Source organism: Centrocercus urophasianus, unplaced genomic scaffold, assembly GCF_019232065.1.
Source record: "Centrocercus urophasianus isolate 14NV4802_14NV808 unplaced genomic scaffold, USGS_Curo_1.0 seq_14, whole genome shotgun sequence".
Lineage (NCBI taxonomy): Eukaryota > Metazoa > Chordata > Aves > Galliformes > Phasianidae > Centrocercus > Centrocercus urophasianus.
The window spans coordinates 12,677,348-12,698,806 of NW_024884586.1; the positions used below are offsets into that span (position 1 = coordinate 12,677,348).

General features: G+C 42.6%; 1 protein-coding gene across 4 annotated transcripts in view; it reads left to right on the forward strand.

The window, feature by feature from the left end:
• Positions 1-21,459, forward strand: part of PRR5L (proline rich 5 like) — a 47,912-nt gene that overhangs the window by 13,458 nt on the left and 12,995 nt on the right. For 3 of the 4 annotated variants that reach the window (XR_006167923.1, XR_006167924.1, XM_042813265.1), the window contains exons 5-9: positions 2,849-2,897; positions 10,359-10,416; positions 13,548-13,639; positions 16,849-16,989; positions 18,438-18,564. Coding sequence is in view for 2 of the 4 variants with exons in the window: in XM_042813265.1 (XP_042669199.1) it covers positions 2,849-2,897; positions 10,359-10,416; positions 13,548-13,639; positions 16,849-16,989; positions 18,438-18,564 (467 nt within the window). In the remaining 2 variants the exon portion in view is untranslated. The remainder of the gene's footprint in view (positions 1-2,848; positions 2,898-10,358; positions 10,417-13,547; positions 13,640-16,848; positions 16,990-18,437; positions 18,565-21,459) is intronic. The other variant, XM_042813266.1, reaches the window with a different exon arrangement.

A 21,459-nucleotide genomic window follows, 5' to 3' on the forward strand; every position in this document is an offset into this window, starting at 1 on the left:
ATTTTTTATTTTAAACAAGCCTCATGGTTATCTGTGGTTTTGGTCTGATTACTTGGAAACTTCAGTTAATGATAGGCAGGATTATAGAGCAGATACAGAGCAGTTTATTCTTGTTGATTCCAAGTGGTGCTAAGAGGAATATTGACAGTTCACAATTGTAGTTCCTTATTCCTCCTCTTTCTCACTACATCCATATTCATCCATCATGAATGTTGTTGTATAGGTCTCAACTTCCACATTTGTATGCTTACCTCATCCCTATTGTGTTTTTGCTATATGCCAAATTAAGTGGTTGCTAGAGCCAAGAACATACTGAGCAGCAATCTACCCTTTTCCCTACTGTCAAAGTAAATGCAGGACATGAGTCTCTGTCCTACTTGATCTGGTCCCAAAGTAAAAGCTTCATAAAGTTATGTCTTATGCTTTAATGTTATTTAAATGTGCCTAAGGCAGAAATCCTCAAGTTATATTCAAGTACTTGCAGCAGTATTAATTCTCCATGGGATGAGGATTTCTGTATGTGAAAGGGAAAAACAAATGTCGTAAGCCTTTGGAAACACCCTAACCCACAGCCTGTAGCATACTTGAAGACTAGTTTTGGGTTCTGTGACTTGTCTCCTAGGCTGCTGCTCACTGCAGTGGCTTCAGCCTGCCTTCCTGAATTGGTGCAAGCAGGAACTCCTTCCCAGCTTCATGGGGTGGAGGTACTCTGGAGAGAATAGCCCCTTTGGGTGGGCTTGGCCCCTGTGGCTGGACTGTGCTCTGGTAGTGTCAGTTACCAGAGTCAGTCTGGACTGTCAAGAGCTAGATGTAGAACAAGAAATTCTTTGTGAAATATGTATGCTTAGTGTACAAAGTGGAGATGGTGGGAGGGGAAGTCAGCTTTTCCACTCGCAGGCAGCACTTGGAAGCTCTCTCTTTGAAATTAATGTTCCTACATGTGCCTGAGCATTGATCACATCTCAGAATGTCATTTTCTGAATAGGCTGTTTTAACATTCAAGCAGCTCATCAAATCAGCCTAAGGAGCAAAAGTCATGCAAGTGCATGCGTGTTTGCATATGCGTCTGCAGCTATGCAGCTGTGATTCTTGATATAGCTCTCAACTAAATGTCAGTGCAGTGTATATGAGGTTTCAGACAGCCAAGTCTTTTGTGCCATTAGATTGAGCTGGTGCATCTTCATCCTTTGCATTTCTTCACTCAGATAATCAGTGGAAGTTAGCAAATGCAGTGTTCTAATAGCTACAGGCTCTGCGCAGTGCTTAAGTTTGACGGTGGGAGAAGAGGGAAGTTTTAAAGTTGGGCAGTAATGACAGAGCTAGGAGATGAGTGACAGGTAACATCTTGCTCTGTATTGCTCTCACCAAGTCTCTCTCTTGCTGTGATTTGATAACATCTCGCTGGATAGTTTTTTTAATTGCTCTGAAAGCTGTCATGGCAAGAGGAAACATCAGAAATGCCATTGAGAGATGGAACATAGGACACAAGGAGTGACCTGGTTATAGTTAGGAGGAGAACCATGAGGTTCTCTTTGGAGTGCATGCTTTGCTTTGCAGAGGTGGATGGGATAGTCCACTTGAGAGAGCAAGTGTTCTGCTAGGGCTGGCAAATTAGCTGATCAAAAGCCCACGGGGTTCTACTGAAGCCAGTAGAAGAGCATCTCGCACACCAGCCCTTAAAGACTTATCTGCTCTCTCCATCTTGCAGAAATAGAAATGTTCTTTGAGATGGGTGGGGTGAATGTAACTCATCTGAAAAGATGTAAAGGTGCTTCTGTGTTTTCTGAATAAACATGTAAGTTTTGAAGAATGCTTGGTGAGGAAGATTGCAGTCAAGAACCTATGTTCACCAAAGAGTAGAAAAAGAGCTGTAGTTTGTTAGTAAGAATCTAGCCTGAGAACTAGGTGTCCCAGATGCTATTTTTTGAGCACTCTTGGTAATACTTCACTTTGTTGAAAAGCAAAACTCTTAAACCAGCAAAAAAAAAAAAAAAAAAAAAAAGCAGTGTTTTGCAGTAGGAAGCATTGGGCACCTTTTAAATCTTAGGTGGAATTTATTGCTGCAAAATTTACCATCATAGTTACTGAAAGCTGAAAGTTCACATGCTCTAAACTGTGATCTGTTTTTGTGATGTTGCTTCTGATTTAAAACAATCGTTTTTTATCTTGGTATTTTGAATCATAAATTTGTATATTGGGATTTATCATAACCAGATTTAAAAAGCCATAAGTCTTTTATCAGAAGTATTTGTTGAGTTGCTTCTGCTTGCACAAATGTAAACAACATCTTACTAAACTTCTAGAAATGTTTTCTTGAAAATTATGCTTTGTTTTCTGGTTTTTGGTTTTTATGCGGCAGCCATGGGGAAGCCACAGCTGCTGCTTGCATGTTTACCTCATAGCTTCTCTCCTTATCCTCCCACCTTCTGCTTCCAAGAGAAAAGGAAGTACTACAGTAGGGGGAAATGCTATTTTCAATGCAGTGGAAGGTGACTTTCCTTAAAGAAATATCAGAAAAAAGATGAACTTAAAACTAAATAAAAACTTTGAAAGTATTTTCCAGCTGCTTATGCATTCAGGGATGTGAATGTGGTTTGTCTGTTTATTCCAGGTGAGTGGCTTATAAACAGATGGTTTCAAGGAAACTTTCATCGTAACTTTATAATTGTTAGTTTTTGTAGGCATTGGTAGAATATATACTTAAATGTAAAAGAAATCTAATTGCCAAAAGGGCACATTCATATACATTCAGGTATCTTTGGTATGACTGGTAGTAAAGTGTGAATCTTCTTGAAAGAAATAATCAGCAATAGCTGTTACTTCATGGATGCGTTCCTTCTGTCTACAGACGGCTGCTGAAGAGTGAACTGGGATCCTTCATCACTGATTACTTTCAGGTATTATGTGATTTACTTGCTTCTTGAGATTTGGTCTGTTTAGCTTTTTAGCATATAGGAAACCTTTTTACAAGCATGTAACCTACAAATTTCATTTTTATTTTTCTTATGAAAGATCATGGAGATATGGACCACATTAAAAAAATACCCTATAGCCCCAAAAGTAACTACTTATGGGCATATGTGCTAAACTAGGGGTAATCTTCCTTTGCACTTAAGAAGGGCTACTAGCAGCCTGCCAAAAATCAAGGGATTCACTTGAACTTCGTAAAAAGATGGGATACCATTTTTCTTTTTTGCTTATTTCACTGATATTGAGGATTCTGGACTAGGTTTTCTGAAACAAGGACTAGCAAAGGGGAAGAGAAAATACTAAAAGCTTTCTGTTTTGGGGGGTGCAGATAAGGAAGTCCTTATCAGCAGGAAATCGACCTGGTTACTGTTTGCCTTCTAGAATATAGATGCAATCTGTAGAAAAGCAAAAGGTGAAGGATTAGGGAAGATGCAATCAATCAAAGATCTGTTATTGCTTCTCACTGATGTTGTCCAGATAGACCGAGGTTCACATGCAGCCACATGAAAGCATGTGTAAGATTTTGAGAGAACACCAATGGCTTTCAGTATTGCAAATTTTTCAGTATAGTGCTGATTTTAAAAAGGAGGTTGCTGAAAGCGATAGATTGTTGTTGTTGGTTTTATTCCTTCTGAGTAAGAGAGAGAATTTCAGTACTTTCTGAAGTGGCTGATGCTGCTATGTGCTATGCCAACTGTTTTAAAGGGGGAAGGTGAGAAGTGTTGTTTCCTATCACTATTAGGTTACTTGACTTAAAAAAGAAAAAAAAAATCCCCACTGTACTATCAAATGAGAAGCAAACTCTGCCCTGGTGGTAGTTGTTTCACTTCTTCAGCCCCTATCTGTACAGCTTTCTTACTGGAAGGAAGCAGTTGCTGGTGGAAAGCGGTGGGATGTTTCCTTGAAGGGGAGCACAGCAGAAGGAGGGGGTGAAGCTGTAGTACAAACCCATAGAGCTCCTGGAAATCTGTTGCTATCCTAGATAACTTGAAAACAGGCAGTCAAAACTTTGCAACTAAATATATGCAAAAAACTAAACTTTGTCAAAGCTTCATCAAGAGCCCACATTCTGTGGTGTTGGGCATGGCACAGTGGTCTGGAAAAAAGTAGAGAAATTCCAGAGGCAGCTTCATGCCTCTGTAAGGCTGAGCAGAGCACTGAGCCATGCGTGACTCTGAGGGATGCGGGGTGCTGACGCACAGCTGTTATCTGGCTTTGAAGATTCAGTGTGCGCTGGGGAAGGCCTGGGTGGCTTCCAGTGCTGAACAAGATGCAGCTGTATTGTGTCACTGCACGGGACAGGCCCAAGAAGCCTGGGGGCAATGCTGATGCTAGGGTTTGGGTGTGTTGGTCTCTTCCTCTAGGTTATAGATCTCTTGCCTGTTGTGATTATACCAGAGCCAGTAGTGTTAGCTGCTGCTCCTTAGCTCTCCTAGTTGCAGAGATAAGGATAAAAGACATGGATTGTGTTATGATCTGCTCGCTACTGGGGCTGTCAGCTTGACTTGCATTGTGTTTCTGTTGGCAAGCAGAGGACATCTGACCCCTTCTTGGGAGAGGGAACTGAGCATCAGCACTGCTTCCCTTAAAAGCAGATGGGAGAATGTGCTCTTTCGCCCTGATGGCAGGGCTGTATTACTTCATCTGAAGGTTGCAATCACAATGTATGTACTCAGCACTACTGTGGCCTTTGCCTCAGAGAGCTTGCAGTTCAAGGGTTAGACTGCAGTCTCTTCTGAATTTGTTTTTCTGTATGCTTGCACTTATATGAATATCTCAGTGTATATGCAGTAGTTCAGCTGATGTTCTCTCACTGAATCCTGGCACTGAAATTTATTTTTTTGGGGGGAGGGGATTTTTTTTCAATTTTAAAAGAAGAAACTGATATCCATCAGACTTAGCCTGAAGCAAAACTCTCAGTGATGGCAAGCCATGAGGCAAGCACTGTGAGATAAGGGCAGTTGTAGGAAATGATCTCTTTTCCCTGCTGCGAGTTAAGATGCATATTTCTGGTTTTAGACTGACAGTGTGTACCAGTGGTAAATGTTGCTGTTCTCTCTGAATGTCTTTACTCAAAAATCCCAGGGCCATGGAATGGGGAAAATCTGTTCATGTGACAGAAAAAGGCTGACAAAATTTTTTCTGTGGATTCAGTTTCACTGTTGATGCCAACTTAAAGCTATGTTTCTCCACTAAATGACTTGGCTGAAAAGGAAAAGGGGGAAAAAAAAGATTTAAAATCTACAGTTAGGTTGACTGCCTCATCGGTCGTGCGTTCATCCTCTATAACAAGAGGGTGGTGATGGGAGCACATCCTCAGGATGAGGAGGGGAGTAGGAACGCTTATTTTGGCACAGGCTCTTTCTGCATCCCCTGAAGCCATTTTGAGAAGTTATCCTGAGAACTGTGTTTACTGTTAAGTTTACATAAAGCCTGGAGGATCTGTTCTCATTTGTAGCCTGGCAGTTTAAAATATCCTAGCAGTAATTAGAACAGCTGATTGGTTCATATTTGGGTGTTGCAAATCGACTTAAATGTTTTGTTTCTTATGCTGCAACTTTGGTAACAGGAGCCACTAGGATCATTTTGGTAAATCATTACATTGTGTATATTATACTCAGAGACAATTTTTTCTAACCACTGAATGTTTAAGAGTAAAGTTGAGCAAAGCTTTTACTAGTGAGACAAAGCCACTCTTGTGATCAACTTGAGTTGATTACTCACAAGTCACTTTCACCAAGTCCCATGAAAATTACCAGGTTTTAGCTACTGACGTTGCTAAAGGAACTTGTAGGAAACTGATGGGGTTTAAGGACTCTGTGACCAAACCTTCGTCATACCAGAGTGTGGTTTGTATTTGAAAGAGATGTATTTCCTACAAGGGCTTTGGTGGAAAGTCAGATGTTTCATTCTGAAGGAGATTTGTGTTTATAAATTTTCTGCTTTAGCAATCCAATTAGATATCTAAGCCATATACTTGGATCGGAGTCTGAGTGCAAATGCCAAATAGCTGGGTTTCAGCATACTCAATATTTGTTGCAGGTTTGCCTTAATTTCTCCAGGTTTTCCAGCACTGAATTTATCCATGACCTGATACAGTAGTTTCATGCTACTGCAGATGGGCATGTTGCACTCTCTCCTCTGCTCAGTAGCTCTGCAGAGCTCTGTCTGCTCTCACTGCTGGATTAGCTGGCTGGTTAGCTAGCTACAGGTGGGGATCCCATGTTAAGATGTCAGTTTCTGTAGAAACATGGTGAACTGGAGCTGTTCTGGGGCAGCTGTGAGACTTATTAAGTAAGTTCCCTTCATGTTATTTGATAGCTATGTTTGTGAAGAATATTTCTCAAACATAAAACTAATGAGTATTATCTGATACATTACCTTTCTGGTTCTGCGTGTAGCCTGAAAGCAAACTTTTGGAGGTGATGAACTGTTTCTTTTCACTCTCAGGGGCTTGTTAATCTTGAAACTCACAGAGGAAAATGGAAACATTAGCTGTTTCATAGCTAACCGCTTTAGCAGAACTGCTTGGTTTGTGCACGTTAACCCTAAACTGCCTCCTTCCATGGCAGAGACCCCGTCCCTTCCCCACCACAACCATCTTCACCCATGCTCAGAGGTGATGTGCAGACCCAAAGCCCATCAGCTCTGTTGCCAAAAGTTGTGGCTGAAGGATGACCAGCTGGGTCGGGGTGCTCATTTACTTCAGCAAGAGGTTTGGCATCTCAGAAATAGAAGGCTGTTATGTAACTCCTATCCCATTGCAGTGTGCTCTGGGAGGCAGGGAGCTCTGACTCAGGGTTAGGCCCAGCTTTCTGTCTGCATGCAAAATCGTGCAAACCACAGTTTACAAGACTCATGTTGCTGGCGTGTCAAAGTCAACATAACAAGAGCAGAGTGAATAAGTGCAAAAGTAAGCAGCACCAGCCCAAGCCCTAATCCAAGCCAAAATGGGTTTTCTGTCTTTGTTGCTGTTAAGAGTTCAGTCAGTGGGGAGCACATCTATCCCTGTGCCAGGCAGTTGTACAGGGGGGATGTATTGTATTCACCCTTCACTTAAATCCCTCTTCTCTCTCCAACCAGGACTCTGCCTTGTCCAGTGTCTCTTTTGGTACTTTTTCTCCCTTGAAAGTCTGCTTTATAAAGCTGTTCTAACAGCAGAAAGCAGTGTGTGCTGCTCTGTCCTGCCCAGTCAAACAGAAAACTGGTGTGCGTGATGCTTCCCTTCTCCATGCCAGGCTTCTATTTTTGCCTGTTTCACAGAAAGGTAGGAAACAGTGGTGTGGGTGCTGAAGTGGCTTTTTCTGCTCAGTGAGGGCACTGCTCACTCTCCTTGTTGGGCCTCCCTCATGCCCATGACTGAAGTGGTACTGTCTCTGAGGGAAAGGGGGCACCTCCACCCCTGAGTGAACTGTGGGGCTCAGCTGTGCCCTGCAGCTGTTCTGTGGGGCACTCTGCTCTTTGCTATTTCCATCTTTGATGGGTGAGAAGCCCTCTTCAGGCAGGCCTGCTGATTATTTCTGCTTCATCTGGTGCTTTTCAGGAACTGAACTGGCATAGCGCAACTTCAGAGGCTCCAGCTTTGTTAGCTTGGGGGGCCTGGGTGGATTCAGTCGCTGGCCTGTAAGCCCAGTGCAGGACCCAATCCTGGGTAGCTATGATAGGAGATGCCCACCTTCAGGCCTCTGCCCCTCTGCTCTGTGCATGATTCACTGGTTTTTACCACTCAGAACTTTCTGCGGGGCTGTCCCCAGGCAGGCTCCACATGGGGCCGTGCTTGTGCTAGCAGAGCTGTGTGGGCACACCACGTGGGATTTTCCTGTAGCGACTGCCAAGCAGGGGCATTGTGGTCTGGGTCATGGTGGAACTGCCTACTCGTCTGCTTGCTCTGTCCTCCTCCTTACTCCCTCTGCTTTGCTTTCTCTCTTCATGTGGGGTTTCTTTTTTTAGTCTGGATTTTGAGCAAGGCTGTATCTAGAAGTGTATTTTAGGATACTTCATTTACTTCATTTTTTTCCTCTTGCTGTTTTGTGTTCTATATAGAATTCTGTGTTTCTATCAGTGTTTTCCCCTCTTTCCAGAAAGAAAATAAAAATGGGGGAAGGGCATATGCTTCGGGTTGGAAATTCTGCAGCTTACGAAGACTTGCATTTTTTTAAAAACACTGCCAGAATTAGGTAGGTGTTTGTGTGCAGCTGGCATGCTGACTAGCAACTTGTTAGAAAATACCTGGTAAATAAGTTAAAGTGATCCTTTTCTTTTTTTCTCAAATTAACGTCAGAGCCTCCTGGAAACAGTGGTGGTGAGCTCATATCGTACAAGCCATTTCAGTGACCAGGCACCTGCACCTCCCATGAGCAATGTCTCATTTGTTTCTGGCTAAGTCCGTTGGGTTTGCTTGGTTCCTCATGCTGTGCCAGCAGGCATTCTGGCTGATTTTGGTTAGAGCAGGACCCCACAAGGTAAAAATTTTTCAGATAAATGCATCCTTGCTTGGTGCAAAGTCTCTACTTGATCCTGCTTGTAAAAATAAGATTTCTTTTTTTCCCATCCTCTCAGCTTTGTGCCTCTTGTTTTGCTTCTGGCATCTAGGGATAAAGCAGTAATGAAACCTGTAACCTGGGTAAAGTCTGATACAGACCTTTGCTGTGGCTGCCTTTATTTATTACATTGCAAACCATGAAGGATTTTTTTCTAATGAAACTTACTTACCTGTCTTGCTTGATCTGAGAAGAAAATGTTTGAGTGGAATCAATTTCTAGGCCTGTGACTTGAGCAGAAAAGAAAAAAATTGAGGAGATACTTGAAACATCTGTGTTCATTACATGTTGTGGAGCTGAACTTTTTTTCTTAGGAGCTTTAAGCATGAGACTATGTAATATATACAGTACATGGAAATAGTACATAAAAGCATTAGAGCAGGAAAAAAGTTACTCTGATCTGGGGGTATCAAGAGTCCAGAAAAGCAGACTTCTTTTTTCAGAAGAACCTGATGGCTTTTTGAGCTGGTGTCAGCAGTTGGAGGCAATGAGGCTGGAGCTGCCTGGGTGAGTGCCCAGGTGTCAGGAGCAGCAGGGTCCAAAGCAGACCAGGCGGGGAAGCACACAGCCTGAGACCTGGGAGCATCTACTCACCGTCTCTAGCATTGTAGAGTGCTCTGCTGGCACCCACAGATCTTTAACTGTAGTTACAAAATTGTGCACTATTTGTGAATGGATTCAGAAGGTCACATACAGAAGTCCTTAAGGCTCTCGTCTCCACACAGTTGTCTGTGTACAGAAGGGCAATTTTAGCATGTTTCTGAGCTGAGCAGGGACGTTCAGGTCAGCTCTGATTCCTGTGTTGGAATTGCTAGTGCTGTCGGATAGTAAACTATGGAAAAACTTTGTAGTGTGTGGATAGGATTGTTTCTCTTCTGTGCCAGAGTTAGCCAAGGTTAGTCTTGTGACTAAGATGGGCAATTCAAATAATATCATGTGTGTTGACACTAAAATGCTCTGTTTCTGTCACATAACTAATATAAAATAAACCTATACTCTACATTACTTTGAGAATAAGACTACGCTAAATGTCTTTGAGCTTGAATTCTGGGGGAAAGGAAAAAAGATTACTGCTAGTAGGACTAAATTAGCTTAAAACAAATATTACTATTAACTCTTAACTATTGCTCAGTGCATATAAGAGTACTATTGCCAGTGCTGGGGATGGCCATTCCTCCACCCTGTCATGACTGAGCTCTGGCTACAAACTGGGGAACTCTGCATCAATGCACTGCATCCAGAGATGGGGTGTATGGGGTGGAGGGTGGGGATCAGCAGTCCTAGTTCAGTATTGGCTCTTGAAGTAGGACAGATGCAGAGGTGGACCTCTCTCTAGGCCTGTGCTGGTTCATACTGTTACCTGCTTGTGTACACTGACCAAAGCAGGCTGGTACATGGTTACAGTGGAAGGCTGGTCTGAACTCTGAAGCAGCAACGCAGAGGCAGATTTGTGGTGCAGCAGGAGGTGGTGTGGCAGAATATTGTAAAGGCAGTGTCCCTTGGAGGCAAAAATAGATATACATTGTTTCTCAGCTGCTGAAGCAGTTGAGACATGCAATTTTGACCTGGTTACCCATGCAAAGTTTTCCTCTACACTTCTATACAAGGGTTTCAAATATGTCTTGGTCTGTTGCATTCCCTCATCGGGCTGTGTCAGAGAGGGGTGGTGAGTGTGCACAACTTCCAGTTAGACCACGTCTGGTGGCAGTGCTTTGAGCAAGTGCTGTGGCACAACTGATCTTCTGCTACATATAAAGTGGATAACATTTAAAAAAAAAAAAAGCACGTGTTCTTCCATGTTTATTTTGAATAATGGAAACGACAAATATGTCTCTTTTCTTTTGGCAGAACCAGCTCCTTGCGAAAGGCTTGCTGTTCATAGAGGAGAAGGTTAAGCTGTGTGAAGGCAAGTACACACATAGTAAGAAACCCATTTTGGAGTGGAGTCCTTGTGGGCCCTTCTGAGTCATGCTTTGATGTTTGGCTGGAGGAGATGATTTGCAATGCTAAAAAGCTTACAGCCCTTTCTGGTACTACCTGAGAGTGTGTCATGGACTTTAGGGGCTAGGCTGCACTGCAGTCTGTGTGTTCCTTATGGCTGGAGGACTGTTTTCAGAACCGTGTGGCTGCAGTATTCCTGCCAGCCATGGCTTCACCGCGAGAGTGATAGTGTGGTCTTGGGTGGCATTGGAACCTGGGCTAAATGCACTTCTGGCTGGGTGTGAATCCTATTGTGAAACTGTGCTGAGAGTCCTCTGCCTTTTACTTCTGAGTGTGATTTGCAGCTCTACACTCTGGCTGTTTGGACTCTTGGAAGCATGATTTTAGTTACAGCAGTGCTCTGGTGTTGTACTTTTGAGAGCTGAGCTAACAGGTCTTGCGTAAATGTAAAGAAAATGGTCATGTGGATGGGATTGAAATTCTTCAGCAAAAAAGAAGCTAACCATTCATGAAGATCTGTTCAAACCACTGGGTACGGATGCCTGCTGCCACAGAGCCTGTGGACCAAGGCTAGTTTGGAGCAGCAAAGCTCAGGGGTAGCTGCTGGGGGAGTTAGTCTTATTATTAATGGCTTGCTCAAGCAGAGAGTGCTGGCTGAAGCATACATCTTTATTCAAAACTAGGCTACCATTTGATTTGACCCAGTTTTGTTGCCTGTAGGGAAGATCCCTTGCTAATCATCAGCTTGCTGTATCTGGGTCATTAAATGCCAGTAGACACTTAATTTTGTCACTGTTGGCACTGGATTTCTCTGCACTGTTCTTCATCAAGTGACTTGTCTATCTAGCCAGCATGCTGTGGAACTGAATGGACCTTGATGATGGAGCTGTGCAGTTGCCAGCCCTCTGCTTGATGTGTGCTTCTTTAGCACGGACTCTGTAATGGAGGGGAAAAAAGGCAGATTTATATACTACTCATGAATGTGGGTACTTGCCATGCTGCTGCCAGCTCTTCAGACTAGGCACTGTATGCTTATCAGTCTGATATCTTGTGTTTTTTTTTTTTGTTTATTCATGTAAAATATTCAAATTTCTGCTTTAGCATGAGGAAAAGTGAGTTAGTCTACAACAAACTGAGAGCAGATGAGTAGTAGTTTGCAACCAGTGAAGTAGTTTAGGTGGGATGAAATTTTCCAGGCAGACAGCAAATCCCCCTTGTTATGCTTTATTCCCCCCCCCCCCCCCGTTTGAAACAACCCTGGAGCCACTGCACCCATGCAGACTGGCATCTCTGCATGAGATGATGACTCATGACCACTTTTCCTTCATAACATGTAGACTTGTTCCAGGTCCTGTGGTCGCAGCAACAAGAACTTCTTGTACGCATTCTCCATTAGTTGTGTCTTCCTGGAAAATTTCTCCTGTCCCAGTACTCAAAGATGGAATCATGTTCCTGCTGTGGGGCATGGCAGTGTTTTTACTGCATCTATTTTTTTTTTCTAATCTCAGTCTCATATTTTACTATTTTTCTTGCTCTAATCTGTCAGACTCTTTTTCAGTGCCTGTAGGATTTATGAGTTCTTGAAGAAACAAACTACTCTCCATTCTTCTTCAGAAGGAAAAAGCATTTCATTTTTAGCTCCACACAAACAAATTACAGTTCTGGGGAGGAGACAGAGGGAGGAGAAGTTCATCTGTTTCCTGTTGTCTTTTTCACTTATGGCTGGCAGTTTCAGGCAGTGGATATCTGTTATGGGGTGCTGGGTAGGTCTCATGTGCTCCACTTCTGAAACTGATGTCATATCTGAGATACTTCCCTCTCGGCACTCTGGCAGTCAGAGTTTCAAGAGTCAGCTTGAAAGGAAACATCTGTAGAACCTGGTCCTGCTGACTCTCTCCCCTCTCATTGGGTTATAAGCAATATGGCCCATGGGCTGTGCCCTGGAGAAAGTCCACATGGGAGTCTCCAGATGGGGAAAACACATGAATGCATAGTGATAAGTCTCCCCTTAGATGCAATTTTGCGTTCCGGTTCCTCGCTTAAGCTTGAGCTGAGACTTTGAAGATGCCTTGAGCAGCTGTCTTCATTTACTGTTCCTTGAATCCTGACTACTTGAAGGCTCCTCCATATGAGGCTCTGTGAGAGGTATCCTGGGAAATGAGTTTGTCAGAAGCTTGTTATTATTAAATGTGGGTCTGTATTTGCTCCTGGAATTTCTAGGAGTTGTATCTAAAAAGCTTGGCAGAAAGCTGGCACTTCAGGTGGGAAAAATCCCGTAAAAAGCTTAGAGGTTTTGGGTCTAAATGCTGAGAAACATACAGCTGTTTAAATCAAGCCTATAAAAATAATTTAGTGTCTATTTGAACTATAATGTTCAGTAAAGCATTTTTCTGTTAATAACAGGCTTTCTGACCACAGCTGTATTCTTGTTATGGGAGTCATGAGTTGCTTAGCATAATCTGCCTTCATTTGAAATATCCCCTTATGTCTTTGGATATGTGTTGGAGTCAGATTCACATGAGGGCTAACCACAAGTGGAGTTCACATAGGAACCTTCCAATTTGCCACGTTTGAGAGGCAAAACCTTCAGAGGAGCACCATGGCTTTGTGGCTTGTCAGAGTTGTGGGTTCCTGCAGGAGTTCATGACTTCTGTGTCTGTCCTTGAGGGTGGCTGGATGCTAGAGATGGCTTTGCTCTTACAGAAGTTCTCTCTGACTCAGTGGCTGCAGGACAGCTGATACTGGCTGTGGCCTCCCAGCTTTCATATGCAGTTGCTAGCACACAGCTAGGTTCCTGTAGTAGTTTAGTAATTGTGAGCTGTGAAGTTACAGTCTTTATTCAGAGTTAGAGACTCCTTACAAAGAAATGCATTTTGTTGGAGCTTGTTCTCTTAGTGTTAAATGACAGAGCAGTTTATGATCACAACCTTGTTTGTCAGTTAAGGCAAAGCTTAGCTGACCTGTCACTTTCTGTGAGGAAACTGATTGTGCCTTTGTATCTCTTACTTTGGGAAGTATGGAGTAGTGGAACAATTCAACTTGACTGCAGTGTCCCTGTTGCTAAAGCTCTTTCTCACTCCCAATCTGTTTTTGTAGGTGAGGATCGCATTGACATCCTGTCTGAAATTTGGGATCATTACTTCACTGAGACTCTTCCTACACTCCAGGCAATATTCTATCCAGTACAGGTAATCTTAATTAACATAATGACAATTCTGCTAACAGTACAGGGAAATGTCTGTTTTGGAAGAACTGGCTAGTGGCTAAGCAGGTCTCAAAACCTTGGAGCTAAATCTTAGAGGAAGTAGCATTTGCCCAGACCCAGATCAATATTCATTTTTAAGGACTGCTAAAATCTACTGGGCAAGTACAGTCTTCTGAGCTCTTATTTCCCACTGTCTACCCTGTCTGTGCCTAGCTAAGATTGTATCTCTAAATTATTGGATTACTTGTCTAGATTGAAGCTCTGGACTGTTTGCTGAAAGTAGGTTCGTCTGTTTCTAAATATTTGGAACTCCAGTACAGATGATAGTGCTGATGATTTGCCTGCAGGGAAGGAAATATGAAGATCAGATCATGAGCAAATGTCTTAGTCATCCAAACTACTTTTGGAGTGTTTATGTCCAAGCTGTGTCTTTGGAAAATTCTTTGTTAGCGTTTTTAAAGCTTTGGTAAAGGAGCAAGTAAATCTCTGAGGACAAATGGACAACTAAGTGTAAGACTTATGTATACTGGGTATTTTAAATCTGAGTATCCCATCAGAAGTGTCGGGCTCTCAGTTTTTCATGTGGCTTTGGTCAAAGTTTCTGTATGAGAAATCTGGATACCTTCCTAGGCTATTTTGTTCTTCTATCCTGTGATAAGTAGACATTCTCAGAAATGCTAGCTGCCTTCTCTTGACTTCTGGCTGTCCATGAGATATATTTTCTGGAAAAGAGTCTTTTAGTTATATTCCCTTTGTTTTCTTTGAAAGGCAGCATGTAAAGTTCAATTTGCCCTTTTCCTCTAATCCTTTTAAAGCTAGCATCTCCTAGAAGAGCAAAGCCCTTCTATAAAGACAAATGCTAACCTTTTTACTGTTTATTTTTGTTCTTTCCTTGCTGCAGAAGCTTAAAGGTAGGTGTTTGGCAGCTGAAACTGTGCACTTCCAATATGTTCCCTTTGCAACTAACTCACAGTCATGGAGTGATGTCATCTATTTATGTGACAGATTGTTTGCTCTGCAGTTATCTGTGCACTGTAGAAAGAACTGAGCTAACTGTTATGTGATACCTGCAAATAATAATTCTTAGCTTACCAGAAAAATCTGCTTCAGTGCAAAGACTACTGCACAGTAGTTGCAGTGTTTAGAATTTGGTAGCGATTAAACTGAGTATGGGATGCTGAGATTGTTTGAAATAGTAACTTTCTTAGTGTCCATCTCATTGCAAAGTTTTCATCAAAGATTTTTCACAGAAACTGCTAGGGAAGTATTGTTGTTTCACAGATGAAGAACTGAAATGTAACAGACAGCATACTTAAAACTTTGCAAGCACATACGTCCTACACAGAGTTATGGATTTGACTCTCCTGGATACATCTAAGCACCTGACTCTAAGTGAGCTGTCCTAGGTTACAATTAAGTGAATTGCTGGTGCAGCAGGGAACTAATGAATTTTGCTCTTATCCTGAGCTAGCAATCTGATTACAAGCCTGGTTTTTCCTATAAATAAGAAACTGTATGTAGCGTTTACCTGGCGTATTACCAAATGTAAAGAGATCATCTAGCAAATCTCTTTCACCAAGCTGCTGTTCTTCATGCGCTATTCCAGTAGCTGAGAAAGTCTGTGTGCTGTTGGCTCCTCAACGTTTGAAACTCCTTTGTTGCAAACACAAACGTGTTTTGTGACTTTCTGTGATCCCAGCAGCTGACCATTCAAAATGAAAGTAAGTCGGCCAGGTATGTGAGCATGTTACTGGTGGCAGTGACCAGAAGTAACTTTGTGTCTCAACTAAGTTTGAACGTGAGGCTCGTAGCTGTTGCAGCAGTATGACCTTTAAGCGGCCAAGTGGGTTAAATTGCTGTACAGAGGAAAACTATGTAAACAGGTCACTGACTTTAATATAATTGCAGCTGTTGATGTAACCAGTTGGTGTGGAAAAAGAATAGCAAGTCTTGTTTTGTTTGGCACAGCGGTATGTTTGCATTTTGAAATGAGATATGAAATTAATGGGGCTAAACCACATGGGATAAATAAAAAGCGTGCAGCTGCTGAAATACAGTTTGGAGATGAACGTGAGCCAGACTGTTCTACACCTTGATGTTTCTAAGCACTCAGTGATGGTTTAAAAACAGTAAAGTGCTTTTACAGTGGCCATGCTGCTTGCCACCCCACTGCCTTTAGATCGTATTTACATATTGATGATGCTGTTAATTATGACATTAAAACCATTATGAATTAATAATTAACTGATCTTAATTCCTTCCAGCTAAATATTTGCCTCAGTGAGTATGTTACGGATACTATAAAATGGTTACAAAATGGAGTGCAGGTCAGGGATTAATGTGTTGGGGAGAATAAGGAAAACTTTAGGCTGGGAGGTAAGCAGGGCCAGGAGGAAACTTTCTGCTGTTAAGTGGGGCAAGATAAAGTCACATGTACCTTCTGCCTAGCAGAAGGAAATGTAGTAACACTAGAATGCTTGATGGGGTCCAAAGATGTCTGGTGTGCTTAGAAACAGAACTGTGTCTTCACTTGGTAAGCTAACTCACTTGTTGATGCTGAAGGTTACAGTACGCTTTGTGGAGGAAATCAAAGCTGTTGTCTTCATTTTGTCTAGTTGCTTTTAAAAGATGCTGATACAAGCAGTCCAACTAGCTTTGTTCTAGCCTAAATCCTAAAATCTATAGTTGACTGCATTGTGGATTTTTGTCTTACTAGCCAGGTCTGTCTGCTCAGCACCTGCACTTTAGACACAGAACGGGGGCATAGGCTTGATTAAGGAATATTCTGTGCTGAGCTCTTTCCCTACAAAATCTTTAGTGATTTCTCAGCTCCAAGCATCAAAAGCACCAACTGCATCCACCCTGGCCTTCAGGTGTTTGTGACCAGATTGGCTGCCAGTTGGGTTTTATGAACACTTTCACCCTTCTGGTGAAATACAGGCCCCTTTTTGGCTTTACTCCAAGCCTAGCAACACATAACATAAGATGTTACTCTTTTCAGAACTTACGTGGGACAGAGACTGAGTAGGAAGCTGTCAGCACCAGAAGTCCTCACACTGAGCAGCTGGGGGTGCTTCACCACAGCAGTGATGGGCAGGATAGGCCCATTCTCTCTATGTATACGCATGTGTTGTTGTGGTGCTCCCATATTCCTTTACCAACTCTTGAATTTTTGCCTTCTCTGTTTTCTAGGGTCAGGAGTTGACCATCCGTCAGATTGCTCTTCTTGGTTTCAGAGACTTGGTCTTGCTAAAAGTGAAGTTGGAAGAAATTCTTCCTCTGGTCCGGACAAAGCTTCCAGCTTCCATTGTCCAGATGCTATTAATTCTACAGGTGGGAAGCTTCTGGTTTTCCTTGTTTCACTCTGTTTGAGACTCTGTCCTCACCCAACTGATACAAACTTTGGAAAGGAGAGTGGGGAGAGCAGAGGGTGAGGTTAAGGGGAAGATATGTGGTCTTATGTGAGAATGTAAAAATGAAAGCTGACTTTCAATGGTTAATGTCCTGAGCTTTCCTGGCAGTTGATAAGGATAGGTCTGTGAAAGGGCCCAGTTCTGCTCTTGCTTGCATTTTCCTTGGTACTTTGTCTCTCCAGCTAGGGACAGTCCCCGTAGTCTTCTAACTTCCTTATAAGTTTCCCAACTTCTGTGAACACGTAGGTCTCCTGATTTGTCAGCTTTTTAATGACCCAGAGAGTCTCTTTATATGGGTGATAAAGGCATAGGAAGGAGTATTGCCTGCTGGCTCCCTAGTACCTTCCTCTTTCCTAAATGGGATGCTGAACCTCCTCTATGAGAGAAGGTATATTTTATGGCAGCATGCAAAATGGTGCAGGTTTTCCAAGAGCATCTTGCAAGGAACACAGACTTCTTGTGAGGACTGCCTTTTATAATCAGGCTTGAAGAAAACGGAATCCTTGTCTTCCAAGCAGGACGTGTATGGCCAAGTTTACCTTTTTCTTTAATATTGCTCAGCCTGGCAGTCTTGAAAAATACCATAATCCAGGTTGCTGTTTGGGTTCTTCTCAGTTTAATTTCTCTTCAGATATACCTTATGATAATTGATGGGGAGTAAAACTTGCTGAAGTATGTATGATTGAAGTTGCACAGTATCTAAGCTAGTATTTCTGTGCGAGTTGTCGCTCAATTCAGGTATCCTCTGTGACCCAGGCTGTAATAGCAGGAAATGTTAGAGTGCTAGCTCAATTTCCATAAAATATCATAATAAAAGGAGTCAGGGGGCAAAGAGAATCTCAGTGACACATCTGAGAAAGAAAAGCCTACTGAGGGTTTGCAGCAAGCTAGTCTGTGGACACTTTCTGAAATTACAGTTAAATTACTTAGTTACAATCTTTCATAACTGTAAACCGAATTAGAGAGGGTGCTTCTCCTGCAAGCCTGTCTTTAGGAAAGAGCAAGGCTTTGCCCAAGCTGTGACAAGGCATTTCCACAGAGATATTTCCTGGCAGAAGTGCCTTGGTATAGCTGTGTTTCTGTAGTTATTCTGTGTAAATCTCATGTTACTGTAGCTTGTTTACTATCCCTTGGTCATTTAAAAAAAAGTAGTCTCTTGGAAAAAAGTCTCTTGGCAGTCTGACTATGACTTGAACAAGGAGGCTGGTGTGATCAGCATGCAAGTCTCCATTTTGGCTCTTCAGCTGTGTTCCTTTAAGTTCTGTACTGATACAGCTGTGATATTCCAGAGCCAAGATATTTGGACTTTAGTAGAAACTTACTACAGATGGGTAATGATGGCTCTTCAATTTCAACTTTAAATTTCAGAGTGTCCATGAACCTGATGGCCCCAGTGAGAGCTACCTACAGCTGGAAGAATTGGTCAAGCAGGTGGTGTCACCATACTTAGGTTTGTGTGAGGACCACAGCTTCTCTGGTAGCACCTGCTTGCTTGGTAAGACATGCAACAGCGTACGGAAGCTCTTTCAAACAGTTTGTGTGGTACCAAGGTTGGCTAATAGGATGCAGGGCACATCTGTGCTAGAAAGGAAGTGCTGCATGACTCCAGGAGAGAGGAAACAAAGGTTAAAGCACCCTTAAGAATGTCCTGGTTGACATATTTCTGAATGTAGATCTTTTTGATCTGCTTTTCATTTTCCACTGCATACAAGTGCAAAATCTCCACTTTCTGGAGGCAGGCTGGATTTTAAAGTCTGTGCCTGAGGTGCTTTTCTCCCCCTGTTGCACTAGTGAAATTGCATGTTTCTTGTCTACCTGCTTCCTGTTCCTACCAGCTCACCTGTTTTCACTACCTTGATTCCAGCAGTTACTGCATCTGCCACTCTTTGTAAACTGCTCACTTCTTGCCTACTCATCTTGAGGGATTGTTTCAAATTTTGCATGGACTCTTCCATGCATTTGAGCATTCTGTTTGGGGGGAAAAAACAACACTATTTATTTAAACCGTAGGTAAACGGAGCTAGGAAAGAGAACTGTCACATCACTTCAGAAAGGTGATGGTCATAGTGGAAAACCTCTATGTATTATTCAAGAGCCCTGCTAATAAGCATGGCCTGTGAGAAATAGATTAGCTAAGAAATAGATATGGCAGTGCTGGTTAGGTAACCAAAAAGATTGAAATGGAGAAAATGAAGAAAGCTCTAGCCCCGCACTGTTTTGTGGTACTTTATAAGCTGTAGCCTCTCCTTTGATACAGACTTTGTCTAGACGAAGGCACAGGCTATTCTGTGTTACACCTTAGCAGCACAGGCAGAATATGGTCTTATGGTAGAATGGTTCATCAGGGCTCGGATGCTCTCTGTCTCTAGCAAACTCCCAGCCTGTAGTGCTGGGGAAGTGTAACTGCCTGACCTATACTGAAGTTCCTAGCTAGCCTGGATTTCTGCCAGTGAGCAAAGTATTGGTATCATAAAAACAAAATTCACGTGAACTTTACAAGGCCAGTTCATGTGCCTTAAAATCATTGTATGTCTTTTTTTTTTTTTTTTTTTTTTAGCTGTCATTTACTTCTGTGTATTTCCAAGGTGGCCTTTTGCCCCTGCTCCACCCTATGCTGAGCAAAGAGAAGTAACTTTTGATTGCATTACACAGCAGAGACAAAAAGAGCAGCATTTTCCTGCAAATAAGCTTCTGTGGTGGTAGTTTCATCTAGCAATTGCTGCTTCCTACCAGATTTCTCTCCCTTCCCCTCTCCTTTCTGTCACTTATTTTGCTTTCTCAGAGCCGGTGTATTCTGTCACTAGGCAGCTGGTAGTGATGGAGAGTCCCAGTAGATTCCCTGCCATACAGTGGCTCTGTGGTGCCTTTCTGTTGGGCTTTGGATGTGTTTGCATTCTCAGTAGATGCTGTGGAGTCCAAACTGCTATCTGGAACACAACCTTCAAGTTGCGTTGGTTTTTGAGAAGTGCAATTGAGGAAGATTGAGGTCACAGCTGTGAATAAACATAAGGCTTTGGCCTTCAAGGCTGCAGTATGTTAAACTTGATTTAAGCTGAGAGAGGAGAACAGTAGGAATAGGTGTGTGTGTGTGTGGGGGGGGGGGGGGAAGAGGACGACAGCTTGCAGAGTGGATTTGGGGAAGGCAACTTCCCCAGCTGAAGTGACAAATCACAAAGTCTAGGTGGAGCAAGGGGAAGCAACTTGCATCACACAGCCTGACTCAGATGCTGGAGTCTGTGGCCTGTTTCATTCTGAGCTCTGTAGTTCACCCTGCTTTGGTGGAAACATAGTTACTTCAGTTCTTGTATTGTATTCCTTTCACTGTGCTTGTTACTCTCCTGTTGTCCACTCTACTTGCTTACTCTGTGTAATTAGTTGCTACCTGCGCAGGAAGGACAGTGTGCTGAAGGGATCCAGTTGTCTCAGAAACGATGTTTAAATTATTAATACAGGAAAAAAAAAAACCATTCCTGCTATTCACCCTTTAATATAAACCTAGCATCACTGCTTATTTGAGTTTGCCTCCAAAATAATGCCTTAAAAGCTCTTCCCAGTTCATGTTCCTGGTTATAGCACAGCAAAGCAGACTTTTTTTAGTTAAACTATGCATGGTAGTTCCTTTAAGAGAGCATCTTCTCTGGCTGTTGGCAACAGGCCATCCATTATAGGTGAAATGACCTTCTTTCCATTCTGAAACCCATGAGAACACACAAATTAATCTTTGAGTTCTCTGCCAGCTCTTTTGTCTTCTGTGCCATGATGCGGTTGTGGTTCAGCTACTGTGTGTGCTGGATCGTAGCTCTGGGCAATGAGGTTTGGAGGCGTTAAATGGAGATGCCGTTCTCCCTAGAGGACTGCTCCAAGGAGGATTTCAAATGGGAAAGGTCATAGGAGGTTAGAGTGTTTTATTTCAGCACTCTGCTGATTTGTTTTTCTCATGTCAGATTTTTCTTTCAGGATGGAGTTCTGTGCCTTGCAGTTCTTATGGCAACTTGACACAGTGCATACATAGCATTGTTTTTGTGTTCCAGTGTGTGGCAGGGCCCTGCTGCATAAGATAAGCACAGCATCAGGGGAGAGACGAAGGATAGATGGCTAAGAAGCATCAGACTGTGGTCTGTTTTCTGCAAGCCATCAGTTCACAGCTGGAGGTTGTGTGAGAATCATAGAATTGCTCAGGTTGGAGAAGACCTTAAAGATCAATGAGTCCAATCATGACCTAACCCTAACAACCTTCCATTAAATCTTCTCCCTGTGCACCACATCCAAATGGTTTTTAAACACATCCAGGATTATGACTCAACCACCTCCCAGGGAAGCCTCTTTCAGTGCTTAACAACCCTTTCTCTAAAGAAGTTTTTCCTGATATCCAACCTTAACCTCCTGTGGG